The 15,228-nt window shown below is 43.6% G+C and overlaps 1 protein-coding gene across 1 annotated transcript; it reads left to right on the top strand.

The window, feature by feature from the left end:
• Positions 1-348: 348 nt before the first annotated feature.
• On the top strand, positions 349-8,300 carry dio2 (iodothyronine deiodinase 2). The gene is made up of 2 exons (XM_064927564.1): positions 349-585; positions 6,148-8,300. Exons 1-2 carry the CDS (start codon positions 364-366, stop codon positions 6,718-6,720), a joined length of 795 nt encoding a protein of 264 aa, XP_064783636.1. The 5' UTR covers positions 349-363; the 3' UTR covers positions 6,721-8,300.
• The last annotated feature ends 6,928 nt before the right edge of the window (positions 8,301-15,228 follow it).

Raw genomic sequence — 15,228 nt, 5'->3', positions numbered from 1 at the left:
CGTCGGAGCACAGAAGCAATTGCAAAGGGCGCAGAAATAGCCCTTATTAGCCAACCCTCAGATACGCTCCTTGAGCCCTCTCCTGTCTCTCTTTATCCCCGTGTGTCAATTCATTTGTGCGGTCCAAGTCAGGTCAGATCGCACTCCGTTGAAATGCGAGCATCATAATAAAGACCGCGCACCTTCCATAGAGGGGACAGAGACATACTTATGCAAGTGTGTGAACGGGTTAGACAGCGAGCAGGGGACAGCAGAGGAGCACACCAGCCGGCGCGGAATGTGTTTGGAAAGCAGCTAAAACCGAGACAGAGCTGCGCTGCCTCTGGAGTCGCTTTTAGTCTGAGGACAGAAACCTAAAATAAAATGGGCGCTGGCAGCGTGGACCTACTGGTCACTCTCCAGATCCTGCCCGGTTTCTTCTCCAACTGTTTGTTCCTCGCGCTCTACGACTCGGTGGTGCTGGTGAAGCGCCTAGTGTCCTTACTGAGCTGCTCGGGCAGCGGAGGGGGAGAGTGGCAGCGCATGCTGACCTCGGCAGGGCTCCGGTCCATATGGAACAGCTTCCTGCTGGATGCATATAAACAGGTAATGAACCATGTTGTATTGTCATATATATAAAGTCACTGCAGGCAACGCTTTAGTTAGTTTGTGGTTTTAGGAAGTTGTATTGTGGTATACCTGTGCACAACACACCCACAGGTCTTGGGCATTGTGGCGGTAAAATAGTGTTCTCTAAAAGAGTCAGAATGGCATCATGCATAAAAGTTGTTCAAAACCACTTCAGCACACAACCTGGTCTCAGAGCATTTTGTATTACTCTGTATGTAAATCTGTCAACTTATTTTAGTATATTGTCACGTTTTGTATGGTATTAATTTGTGGATGTTCATCACCCAGTTCTATTCAATTTTTGTATTTAACCTTTATTTAACTAGACAAGTCAGTTAAGACTTGCAAACATACAATATGTTACGAATTTGCTTAACGTACAATATGTTACGAATTTGCAAAACTTAGTATATGTTACACATTCCAGCTAGGTGGCTAATGTTAGCTTGCTGTCTAATGTTAGCCATGGTAAGGGTTAGTGGTTAGGGTTAAGCTTAGTGTCAAGTTTAGGAGTTGGTTAAAGGGTTATGGTTAGAGTAGGTGTACAAGCTAAGTAGTTGCAAAGTAGCTAAAAATTAGCAAGTAGTTGAAAAGTAGCTAATTGTCTAAAATGCTAAAGTTGTCTATGATGAGATTCAAACTAGCAACCATTGGGTTCCTAGATGTTCACATTACGAGCCCACCCCTCCACCATGACCAACCACCTTACTTTAGTTTTTGTCTTAAGTAACCATCTGTCTTATGTAGCCATGCCAAACATAACATATCATACAAATTTCAGTGTCAAGGATATATATTTACTATGTTACGCCTAGTCCATGAGACCAGGCTGCAGCACAAAAAACGATCTAGCTTGGCATGCTTCTCTGTAACTCTTGCCATTTCAAAAGCAGTGTATAGTATTTTTTTATTCATTCATTCATTCATTCTGAAAGGACAATTATACTATTTCTTCATTGCTGAATTCTTATCTTGCCATCTGAGACCTTGTCCATGGGTCACCTTGTTTAAATCAGCATGTTGAACTTTAATATCAAATCAAATGTAGGTTATCTGATCTAAAAAGTGATGAACTTTGGCCCCCAGACAGTCAAAACCCTGAGGGCCATTCACCCTCAGTTACTTGGAAATTCAGAGGTCTGGCTTCTCCTAAATGTTACATTTTAACTCTCAAGCCAAACAGACATCGTTGTGTCAGTCCTAACCAGACACTAGGCATCAGGCAGGTAGCCAGGTGCACATGTAAACTTTAACACAGATCATCTGACACATAGGCATTTTGCTAGCCAGGTAGTACAGTATGGATTTACACGTTCTATATGCATGAAGCACGTGCATGAAGTTAGTTACTGAAGAATGCGGTCGTCTAGTTTTGGGTAATTTGGTCGAGGATTCCCCCACCTCTCCCCTCTGCCACCTTCTTGATAAATTGATCCTCTGTTGTATTATTGTCATGTTCCTCCTCTCTTTTTCTCCCTCCTTTCTCCTTTCTTCCAGCCTCTCTCTCACTCCTTCTTTTTCCCTTTCTCATGCCCTCTTTCTTCCCCTTCTCCCTGCCTCTCGTTCAGTCCCTGGCTCTTTCTTACCCTGGCTCTCTCCTCTATCTGTTTCCACCTCTCTTCCTCCTCTCCTTCTCTCTCTCCCCTCCTTCCCTCTCTCTCCTGTTGTGCTGTGTCTACATCACCAACTCCTACTAAAGACTAAACTGTTCTACCTTTTCCTGAACTCTCATGAGTCATGCCTAATCAGCATTGGGGCTGTTACAGAGTATTACAATGTTAGTGTCAAAAGGCTTTTACCACAACAGCACTCACACTCTTTTCAACTCTTAGGCTGCTGACTGACCGGATGAAAGAGGTATGTAAGAGGTATGAAAGGGACTTGGGAAAGTCTATCATGTGGTACTGGTCAATTCAATACATCTAATCACTTACTGATGTAAAATACATAGAACGGACGTTGCCTCCAAAATGACCTCAGAAAATCTGTCATGGGGAGGAAAGTTTGCTGTGTTCTAGTGGGGATTGAGATGGGGAGGCAAGTATTTCTGGCCAGCACTCTCCATCCCAATTTGATGAATTACTCTTGGCATGGTTAATGCACGCACTCACGCACACACACACGCACACAAGTTGACTCATAACCCGCAGTCCCCGCAGATATGTGGGTGGGTTTTCCCTCTCTCATGCCCTATTTCTTCCCTTCTCCCTGCCTCTCTGTCGTTCAGTCCCTGGCTCTTTCTTACTCTGGCATCCCTCTCTCTCCTCTATCTGTTTCCACCTCTCTTCCTCCTCTCCTTCTCTCTCTCCCCTCCTTCCCTCTCTCTCCTGTTGTGCTGTGTCTACGTCACCAACTCCTACTAAACACTAAACTGTTTTACCTTTTCCTGAACTCTCATGAGTCATGCCTAATCAGCGTTGGGGCTGTTACAGAGTATTACAATGTTAGTGTCAAAAGGCTTTTACCACAACAGCACTCACACTCTTTTCAACTCATAGGCTGCTGACTGACCGGATGAAAGGGACTTGGGGAAGTCTATCATGTGTACTGGTCAAATCAATACATCTAATCACTTACTGATGTAAAATACCTAGAACGGACCTTGGATCCACAATGACCTAAGAAAAACGTTTAGGAAGATTTACAATGTTCTAGAGCTGTCATGGGGAGGCAAATTTGCGGTGTTCGAGTGGGGATTGAGATCATGGGGAGGCAAGCACTTCTGTCCAGCACTCTCCATCTCACTTTGATGAATGACTCTTGGCTTGGTTAATGTACACACACACACACACACACACACACACACACACACACACACACACACACACACACACACACACACACACACACACACACACACACACACACACACACACACACACACACACACACACACACACACACACACACACACACACACTGCGATAATGCACTTGAAAGTTGGTTGTCAACCATCATATCAATTCCAGAGAAGAAGACTGAACAAGGAGAGATTTCTAGAAATGAACTAGGCTTCCCCTTTTATCTGTGCATTAATTGTCAGAGTAAAGAACAACAGATTTTCTGTGACTCAAAATGGGTCAAAATTCGACAAAGATCCAGCAAGAAAAAGGACCTTGTACATATCCGGTAAAATAACAACCCAGTGTTAATATCCCAAGACAAAATAGCGAGCAACAGCAAGTCAGCTAGCTAAATGCCTGTGAATGTTTTAAATATGTTTTGACCTGTGACCCAACTTACAGTTTTTTCCAACTGCTTACACAAGTTTTCAAAACTGTCTCCTTTTTTTCAAAACTCTACACACAATTCCCAAAACTGCACACACAAAATGCAAAATGCCTCACATCTCCTTCAAAAGGTAACACTGCATTCAAAATGCCATAGACACATGTCAGAATGAAGCATTTGCATCAAATGGCAAACACTGCTTTCATAATACTACATTTTTGGATATACCATGTAAGCACTGTTGTTCTAAATCTAAAGCTCTTTGTTCTTTCATAGGCTTATATCTACATTTCAATACAATGTTCTACAGTGAAAGTAATCAGCTGAGAGGGGTAACAAGTACACTGTAAACACCAATGCAATGTAAAAACAGAAAATATTTATTAGGCCAAACATTACTGTTGTATACAGTAGCATACAACAAAACCATAAACATATGTAAACCAAAAGTAAATTCTTTAGAATACAGTAAAGAACACAATTGTGTGTGTGGGGTTCCAAGGGGGCAGTACAGGTAGGGGGGGGGAGCAGTCATCAGTGCTGAGCTACGCGTCATCTCTTCTACGGCCTGAGTCTGGTCACAATACTTCATCCACATCACAAGATAAGTTTTCTCTTGCCAAACATGGTATCTCCTAGCATGGCGTATCCAACCTTGGACAGAGGCAACCTCTATGTCCCCACATAGACCATATTTATAATTGCAGTCTCTTGTACATCTGTAAACAAGCATCCTTGTCCTCCATGATGTCTTTGCCTTTCCACTCTGTACAGAATTCAAACACAGTATGTGTTCAGCATAGGAACTGTAAACAATGTACAAAAGAATGTAGTACAGCAAGATAACCAACCTCATTCATTCAATGCAGTGCAGTAAATGGATGGCTTAGAGTTACAAATGTTTATGCAATACTATGAAGTCATATGTATTTTACAGTACATTACTGTAATGCTAAAATAGTCATTAGATAGTTGCATACCTGTTCTCATTTCTGAAGGTTCGAATTATGGACGCCACCGTAAATCGACTCAAATTGGGCTGGACTCTCAGTCCAGCCTCTCTCATCGTCAAACCGTGGTTGATCACATGATCAACAAATTTTGCCCTAATCTCATTAGAGATACCTCTCCTTCCTTCTCTTCTTTGCCCTCGTCCTCTTCCTCTCCCTCCTACTCCTCTTGCTCTCTGTCCATTGTTGGCATCCATTGTTCAAAACAGGTACTCTGACCTTTGACCTATTTATAGGCCTATACTACAGTAAAGCAGTGATTGGTTAGTGATCAGTTAAGCTATTAGTGTGAGGAGTGTGTGTGTGACCTGGTGAATAACTATAGCATTTTGATTGGTTGTGTTTGGAAAAGGAAAGAAAGTCACTTCCTGTTAGATTAAACATGATTTTTGAATGACTACCTCATCTCTGTATCCCACACATACAATTATCTGTATGGACCCTCATTGGAGCAGTGAATTTCAAACACGGATTAACTGAGTGAAAAGAAGGAAGCCTGTCCAGAATCCCCCCCCCTCCAAAACATGCATCCTCTTTGCAGTAAGGCACTAAAGTAAAACTGCAAGAAATGTGACAAAGTAATTAACTTTATATCCTGAATACAAAGCAAATCCAACACAACACGTCACTGAGTACCACTCCTGATTTTCAAGCATGGTGCTGGCTGCATCATGTTATGGGTATGCCTGTCATCGGCAAGGACTAGGGATTTTTTTTGTTGATAAAAAGAAACAAAACAAATTGTGGAAAAAGTTAAGGGGTGTGAAAACTTTCTGAAGGCTTAGTCAGGCGGTTGCGGATGGGTAATTAGCAATTGCGGGCAGGTGCGGGTGAACACTTGAAAAAAAAGCCTCACACTCTAGGAGCTCAGATGCAATAATTTTAATGGGTGCAGGTGAACAAACAGCTGACCCACGCACAACTAACACACACACACACACACTCATTCTTGAGGCTCGCCCTGATTTACAGCTTTGTGCGCTTGTTATTCTCAGTGAGTTCAATGTGCAAGTTTCCATTACGTCCTGTCTAGCACTTGACACCTCACAACATGTCAAGCATTATTTAGTGTTTTGTGGGTGTGTGTGTGGGTGTGCATGGTTGTGGGCATGTGTGTACATGTGTGTACGAGTGTGTGTGTATGTATGAATGTACAGTATATATTATTGTGCCTGGTCTACACTTGATTGAATGTCAAAACCAAGCCTTTCTATTATTTTAGAAAGACTGTTAATCTCAATACAAACAGTTACTAACCAACCTCTCTTTCTCTCTTCCTCCCTCCTCTCCCATGCAGGTTAAACTGGGTTTTGAGGCACCCAACTCCAAAGTGGTCAAGGTTCCTGGTAGCATCCGGCGGAGAAGCAGCTTGACCAGCACCACAGGCCCTCATCCCGGGGACGAGTGCCGCCTGCTGGACTTCGAGTCGTCGGACCGCCCTCTTGTGGTGAACTTCGGCTCGGCCACCTGACCCCCCTTCATCAGCCACCTGCCCGCCTTCCGGCGGCTGGTGGAGGAGTTCTCAGACGTGGCCGACTTCCTGCTGGTTTACATCGACGAGGCACACCCCTCGGACGGTTGGGTGGCGCCCGCCATGGGCCCGCGCTCCTTCGAGGTCAGGAAGCACCGATCACTGGAGGAGAGGGTGGTGGCAGCCAAGAAGCTGATTGAGTCCTTCAGCCTGCCATCTCAGTGCCAGCTGGTGGCCGACTGCATGGACAACAATGCTAACGTGGCCTACGGTGTGTCCAACGAGAGGGTGTGCATCGTACAGAGGAGGAAGATCGCCTACCTTGGAGGGAAGGGACCCTTTTTCTACAACCTGAAGGATGTGAGGCAGTATCTGGAACAGAGCTACGGCAAGCGATAGGACCAGATAGACAGGAAGAGATGACCAACTAAAAGCGTCTGGAAAAGAGGACGAGAGAATGTTTATTTTTGTATAAAAGGAGAATTAAAGGAAGGTGAGGTGCTTTCAAAACTGGACTGTCAACACTCAGAACAGAACATGTTACAGGTTCTAAGGTTCCAAAGTTCCAAATCTCATGAACTTCCTTTCTGGAAGGAGACCAACTTTCCACTAGAAAACAACAGAACAGAACCAATAGACTTAAGAGCATGGACTGATGCTCTGCTACCTAAGTTGCCTGAAAGAAGAGACTGAAAAGGTTAACCGCTGACACGCTTTATCAATGCCTTCATCCCCGTTTGCTAATCATGAATAAGTTCTCTAGTTACAGTCCACATTAACTTCTAACCTGGCACCTTTCAAAATGAAAACCAAATTACTGAACAGAATAGAAAGTAAAAGTACCCAACGATATATAAATATATAAAATGTGATATTAATTTATTTATATGGTTGTTAATGTTTGTTTTTACACCATGGTAATATTTTGTATGCCGATGCACTTGTAACGCTTTTTATTTAAGAAGACATTGTGTCATACTCCCATTTTGTGTGTATGAGGGGATGTTACAACACTATTCATAACAACGTAGAGTAGACTGCTTAGAACCACCTAGACTTAGACACTTCCTGGTACATCTTTCATGTTACCACACCCCCTAGAAAACAGAGGTTAGCGCCGTATCGATCTCCTCCATATTGTCGATTTAAACCTGACAGATGATGCGAGAGGTAGAGAAGGAGAGAGGGAGGAAAGTGAACTGGAGAACAAAGCACAGCATCAACAGCATGTTGGTCAGAAACGGAGGCAATATGTGTCCTGTAGTTATTACCAAGGATACGTAGCTAGCTAGCTGTAATCCCAGGGCTATTTGCTGTTGGTGAGGGTTTGTGTTAGCGATAAAGCAGGGGTGTACAGAGATGTAATGGGTTGAGGGAGATGACCATGTCTCCAAGACCTGAGGCGAGTTTCCCAAAAGCTTTGTGGCTAACGTGTTACTGATTTTATCTTGACGGCCCAGACATGTGCCACGTGTAGACCATCAAACATTGCATTTACCATTGGTGCTTTCATGGTTGAGTTGTCAAGATAAACAAAGTGCCTCGTTCACCATAACGTTGTGGTACACTGAGGTGTGTGGCAGGAGTTGAGACACGCTAAGGACAGGTGGTGTCTCGATGGCTTAAGAAGGTGTTTCGGAAGGGGTGTGTGTCAGCTGTATGGTGTGATGTGACTGAAGAGGTTTTTAGTTGTCCATGGGAAAGACAGGCAGACAGACATTTGGTTTGGGTCGAGACGGGGCTGGTGTGAGAATGAAAACCACTGACTAAAGGGTTACTGACTCTGTTTGTGGTCGGATGACAGACCTCACCTCCCTGACGTAGACTCAAACCAACACGTCTTTTAACATCATCAAACCAACTGATTCCACCCCCGTCTTCATCCATATACTCAATCCTGTGTAGTGCTGCTTTTCAAAAAATACAGAAGAGTAGAGGAGAGACGGAAAGTAAAATAAAGTTGTTGCTGCTGACTGTGATTTGCTACTCTGTGATTTCTGTCTGTGTGAGTGCTGATGGAGTGTAGGTGAGAGCGAGAGAGAGAGGCGCTGAAAGAATGGAAGAACTGTTCATGGAGTTTAAAAGTCCAATGCAGCTGTTTTTATCTCAGTATCAAATCCTTTCTGGGTAACAATTAAGGACCTTACTGTGTTTTCAATTAAACATTTCAAAAAGAAGAAAAAAATAGCTTCTTAGCAAATAGCAATTTCTCAATCAAGAATTTTGCAAAGACTTTCTAAGATTGGTCTGAGTGGGGAGGGGAAAACTCAAAATTAGCTGTTATTGGATTTCTGTTGCTAACAGGTGTATAAAATCGAACACACAGCCATGCAATATCCATAGACAAACATTGGCAGTAGAAGAGCTCTGTGAATTTCAACATGGTACCATCATAGGATGCTACCTTTCCAACAAGTCAGTTCGTCAAATTTCTGCCCTGCTAGAGCTGTCCTGGTCAACTGTAAGTGCTGTTATTGTGAAGTGGAAACATCTAGGAGCAACAACGGCTCAGCCGTGAAGTGGTAGGCCACACAAGCTCACAGAACGGGACCGCTGAGTGCTGAAGCGCGTAAAAATTGTCTCACCTCGGTTGCAACACTCACTACTGAGTTCCAAACTGCCTCTGGTACAATTACAGCATACATTCTAGACGATTCTGTGCTTCCAACTTTGTGGCAACAGTTTGGGGAAGGCCCTTTCCTGTTTCAGCATGACAATGCCCCCGTGCACAAAGTGAGGTCCATACAGAAATGGTTTGTTCAGATTGGTATGGAAGAACTTAACTAGCCTGCACAGAACACTGACCTCAATCCCATCAAGCACCTTTGGGGTGAATTGGAACACGACTGCAAGCCAGGTCTAATCGGCCAACATCAGTACCCGACCTCGCTAATGCTCTTGTGGACATAATGGAAGCAAGTCCCCACTGCAATGTTCCAACATCTAGTGGAAAGTCTTCCCAGAAGAGTGGATGCTGTTATAGCAGCAAAGGAGGGGGTCCAACTCCATGATTTTGGAATGAGATGTGTATATAAAACGCAGGAACATGAAAGCCCTCGGTACGTGTGAACGTGCGTGTGCGTGCCTGTGCACCCGACGATCCTTCTCGAAGCAAAACAAAGAGACACACATACAGTGGGTGAAAGACACCTCAAGCACGACAGCGTTGGTTATGGTTCACAATAGCGAAGCCACAGACGTGTTGGAGACTGAGCGCCTGTGTTCTCATATCCGAGAGGAGCGTGACTCTCGACACACTCTCTATGACAGGTTATAACATGTGTTTACTCGTGGCCGTAGGGCTCCTGGCTGAACCTGTGGTCTGGCTAGCCTGCCAAATACTGCACAGAATAGCACAGACGTCAGGGAGAGGTGGATAGAGAGGGAAGGGAAGGGGGGTGAGGCGGAGGAGGAAATGGGGAAAGGGGGAGACATGTAGAGGAGGCTAGGAGAAGAGGTAAAGAGGAAGAGGGAGGAAAATAGGAGGAGGAGGTAAAGGAGAATGGAGGAAGGGGAAATGAGAAGTAATGAAAGAGGGAGTATGTTTTCAGCTGGTCCATTGCTGTGGTGTGAAACAGGACCTGTTGCTGCGGTCATCTGGATGAGGGCCCTCCGAGCCAAACACATTGAATGAGTGTGTGTGTGTGTACTGAGTTTATACAAGACACCCAAAGCAGCACCGCTCTTTAACTGGTCCCCTCATTATCCTGATACACACACACACATATTTTCAAGCTGATTTGGGAACCTGTTAATGACACAATGAGTGTGAATGGTCAGAAATGGCCATCACTTTTCTCTAATGATTCAGGATCACAATCCTCTTACATTCTTCCCTTCATTTTGAATGAGTGTATATGGCCAGGCATCCCTGCACTCAACCGATTGTCATAGGACAAAGTACCGTGAACTGGCAAGACCTGGGTTCAAATTCTATTTGACATCAATTCAGTGGTCTATTTGGACTTGATTGGTCGTCTGGCACAATGGAACCAATAGCTTATTAGCAGGAAGTAGCAAAAGTGGAAACCCGCACGCCAGGCCAACTAAAACAAAGTGTTTGAAAGATTTAAAATATAATTTAAACTCAAGTGTGCCTATCACCCAATGGCCTGACCCATAGGGTGTAAAGCAAGACGGCCCCTAGTGGAGTGACCACTGAGTATTTTTGAAGCCAATCTCCTTAAAAAATCTGATCTTAAAGGGGCAATCCAGGATTGGTGCATTCTTTTTCAACTTCACAATTAATTATACAGTACACAGCCATGGACTGATGAAGCATATAACTTAGAAATGCCTCAGTAGCTTAGGTCAACTGTCGTAACCCATCAGAAATGCCAAAATATAAGCCTGTTTTGTTTCATTGTAACGGTTGTAACGGTTAAATTCCAAAAATGGTTAATGCTAGAGTTTTTGGGGGTCTCCTTGCATACATTGCTCTGTCTATGAGTTTGAGTGTTTACACTTCTCCAGCCCCATCCCTCAGCTATTACCAAAACAAGTGGTGGGGTGCCTGCTTTGTTATTTTGAATTGTAGATTTAAACCAAGCCTCGTATCAAAAATATAACTATTCAGTAGATATCAAATCAAATTTATATAGCCCTTCGTACATCAGCTGATATCTCAAAGTGCTGTACAGAAACCCAGCCTAAAACCCCAAACAGCAAGCAATGCAGGTGTAGAAGCACGGTGGCTAGGAAAAACTCCCTAGAAAGGCCAAAACCTAGGAAGAAACCAGGCTTTCTGGCTGTGCCGGGTGGAGATAACAGAACATGGCAGATGTTAAAATGTTCATAAATGACAAGCATGGTCCAATAATAATAAGGCAGAAAAGTTTAAATTGGAACAGCAGCAGAGCCAGGTGGACTGGATCCTGAGGCATGGTCCGAGGGGTCAGGTCCACCGAGAGAGAGAGAATTAGAGCACACTTAAATTCACACAGGACACCGAATAGGACAGAAGTACTCCAGATATAACTAACCCTAGCCCCCCAACACAAACTACTGCAGGATAAATACTGGAGGCTGAGACAGGAGCTACCTTGAACTACTTGAATAACTAACCTTAACCCTTGTATACATCCTGTACAGAAGCCCAGCTCAGGCCAACCAGGAGACCGGTTTTGGACAGAAGCTTCTTGTATCTATGGTCTAAGAAGCTTGACTCGATATGACGTAATAGTATTAAATCAGTAAGTCAACATGAAGGGCACTACCTTGAATGGTTATGGACCAAACCTGAAATTATAAACACGTACAGGTGCTGGGAACCACTTCCCTTAATAACCCTCGCAAACTGGCCTGATTTGTCATAATTGCAGTAAAGTAGTCAGTCGTATTGTCAACATGAAGGACAAAACCCTGCATGGTTGTGGATTAAACCGCAAATCATAAACTGCAGTATCTGTGAATGACACTTACGTACGCCTCTAGGAAGAGGCAACGCAACACCCTGCTACAACTCAACTCACTGTGGAATGAAAGAGTTATGGGACTGTAGGTGCTGGTAAGGATGACAAAAGGCAGAGAATTACCATTTACAGGGAATTTATTCCATCACATGGTAAATTTGGGGAAAAGTGGCTGGACGGAACCAAAGCAAAAAAGTAAATAAAGCCCCCTCTCCTACCTTACCTACCCACTACTTACCTAACTAGCACCACCTGGTGCACTAACTAAAATACAGGGGAAGGTCCACACAGGTCTTAATCAAATCTAATTTATTTATTTAGCCCTTCGTACATCAGCTGATATCTCAAAGTGCTGTACAGAAACCCAGCCTAAAACCCCAAACAGCAAGCAATGCAGGTGTAGAAGCACGGTGGCTAGGAAAAACTCCCTAGAAAGGCCAAAACCTAGGAAGAAACCTAGAGAAGAACCAGGCTATGTGGGGTGGCCAGTCCTCTTCTGGCTGTGCCGGGTGGAGATCATAACAGAACATGGCCAAGATGTTCAAATGTTCATAAATGACCAGCATGGTCGAATAATAATAAGGCAGAACAGTTGAAACTGGAGCAGCAGCACGGCCAGGTGGACTGGGGACAGCAAGGAGTCATCATGTCAGGTAGTCCTGGGGCATGGTCCTAGGGCTCAGGTCCTCCGAGAGAGAGAAAGAGAGAGAAGGAGAGAATTAGAACGCACACTTAGATTCACACAGGACACCGAATTGGACAGGAGAAGTACTCCAGATAACAAACTGACCCCAGCCCCCCAACACAAACTACTGCAGCATAAATACTGGAGGATGAGACAGGAGGGGTCAGGAGGTCTTACCTAGTGTGCATAGACAGAGTATATACTATGGGTATATGTATGCCCACAGGCTTCTTGCCTAAGCACTCCCAAGGTACCTTCCCCTTCCCCCTGGGAACAAAAACAGAATAACAAAACAATGTAAATAATCAAAACTGTCCTTTGGACATAAACATACCTCCTCAGGACCACAACAAAATACTTCACAACAATTATACAGACCAACAACACACTCAGCTTCTTCATCTCATAACAACAACCAACACTGGCTAACACCCTCTTCTCTCAGCAATCATCTCCCCTTCTGAACAACAGAACACTGGCTTTTATAGCTGGAGAAGGAGTCTAATGGGATACAGCTGTATCCTGACGAGGGGGCGGGGTCAGCTCCAATTAGCCATGGAGTCCACCAATCAGCTGCTTGGTTGGATTCCAGGAAGCCATTTCCTGAAATACCTACAAATACACAAACCACAACACAGAAACTGGGGAACGTAACACTTACCTTAATGATAATTTGTAATAAAGTCCCAGAACGGAAGCCCAGCTCACTCCACATTTCTTAAATAAGAGCGTACCGTCATAGTAGTAAGTAATTGTATTGTCAACGTGACGGCACTACCATGCTTGCCTAGTGGATAAGCACGTTGGGCCAGAAACTGAAAGATTGCTTGTTCAAATCCTGAGCTGACAAGTTGAAAACTTCCATGTGTCCCTGAACAAGGCACTTAACCCTAATTGCTCCTGTAAGTCGATCTGAATAAGAGCATCTGTAAAATACAAGCAATACATTTGACCCACCATTGTTGTCTTGCTTTTGTCATGACCCTAGATTATTGACCCCTTAGGCTCTTCTCCAATATAGATATTCTTATTAGGACAGTGGATAGAGTCCGTCTTTGGAAGGAGACTGGGGTTCTCATTCCACTATGGGACCTTGTGCTAGTCCCTTGTTTTATCACACGTTCTTTCGCTGCCATTGAACTACTTTTAACATCAATAGACTGGGATCTGGTTTTGTAACTGGCAGCACAACGAGGTAGTGTGTTGTGTGTTGTTGGCTGGTTAAAGAGGGTGGACACGGTGGTCTGCCAGAAAACCTCCAAAACTTCATTTCCATGACAGAGAGCGAGGAAACAGGAGCAGACCTCTGTATGGTGCCATTATCTCCCCATGACCCTATTCCTTTCTCTTTCAGTTAAAGCTTTTCGTTCTCCATAAACATGCACACACACATGCAAGCGCACACACTCACTCAGCTAAAGCCACTTTAAGACCTGGAACAAATGTTTTTTCCCCCAATGGCACTGTAACCAGTATGAGGTTCTTATCATCATTGAACCTCTAAGCTTTCCCACTATTTATCCTTTACTGGGCCAAGTCGGTGTTTGTGGTGTCACGTAACATTGGAACACGAGAGTCATTCAAGTGGACTGAATCCATTGTTTTTTCCTGACCTGGCTAACATTCAGGGACACTCACTTCTCTAGCTACATCTTCGTCACGTTAACTCAACCATAGGCAACAGCAGTGACTACAGTAGGGTTTGGTTGCAATGATGGACTCTTGGCAACTTTGATAAGAAAAAAAACAAATCTGGGGTTGGTCTTTTTCAGACAGACAACTTCTCAATGCCCAACTGACGTTGTATTAAGTACAGACATGTTCAAAATTGTGGGAGGCAACCTGGATATCTACAGAGACTAGCTACAGAAAATTTTGGATAAGTGAATGGCAGATTGGAGCCACATCTATACCTGGTTCTAACATTCGCCCTGTGTCCTGGTCTCGCCCTCATTCTGATTGTGCCCACAATTTTAGACAGTTGTAGATGATTAAAAGATGCATTGTGAACTGATTTTGATCAGATCTTTTAAGTGTAAACGGGCAAGATCAGAACAAGATCAGGATGAAGGACTTATGTAAGAGGCAGGTATAAATGGCGCTTTATTCGGGGTTAGAGGCTTGACGTGGTCCTGAACGATTATTGTGCAATGATGCAACGTTTGCACCTGCTATTTTTTAGACTAGCACAAAAGGCAAAAGACATGAAGTAGTGTGGAGATAAAAGTCATCCGTAGATAGATATAGCTTTCTTATGTCTTCATTACCTACCTTCAAAGAGTAAAAGGTGCAACTCGGCACCAGTTGGTTTTACCCTTGTGCCCTTAGTCAGTAAAGGTGTCCCGTGGTAATTTAAGAGCTGTATGTAAGTGTCAGGACTGACTTAGAGGAAAAACGAGGACCGCTCGTGACATCCTGGCTATACTTATCACGTGATTATCATACTGTACACAAATAAGGACAATGTGGTCATACATTTGTGTTTTGGAATTCAGATGTAGATGACATAGATTTCAAATGTATGTATGATAATATATTACATTTACTAGCCGCTTTTATCCAAAGCGACTTACAGTAAGTCATATACATGCATACAATTTAATATACAGTGCCTTGCGAAAGTATTCGGCCCCTTGAACTTTGCGACCTTTTGCCACATTTCAGGCTTCAAACATAAAGATATAAAACTGTATTTTTTTGTGAAGAATCAACAACAAGTGGGACACAATCATGAAGTGGAACGACATTTATTGGATATTTCAAACTTTTTTAACAAATCAAAAACTGAAAAATTGGGCGTGCAAAATTATT

The sequence above is a fragment of the Oncorhynchus masou genome, chromosome 21 (assembly GCF_036934945.1).
Source record: "Oncorhynchus masou masou isolate Uvic2021 chromosome 21, UVic_Omas_1.1, whole genome shotgun sequence".
NCBI classification, from domain to species: Eukaryota; Metazoa; Chordata; class Actinopteri; order Salmoniformes; family Salmonidae; genus Oncorhynchus; species Oncorhynchus masou.
This window is presented reverse-complemented; position numbering and strand designations above follow the sequence as displayed.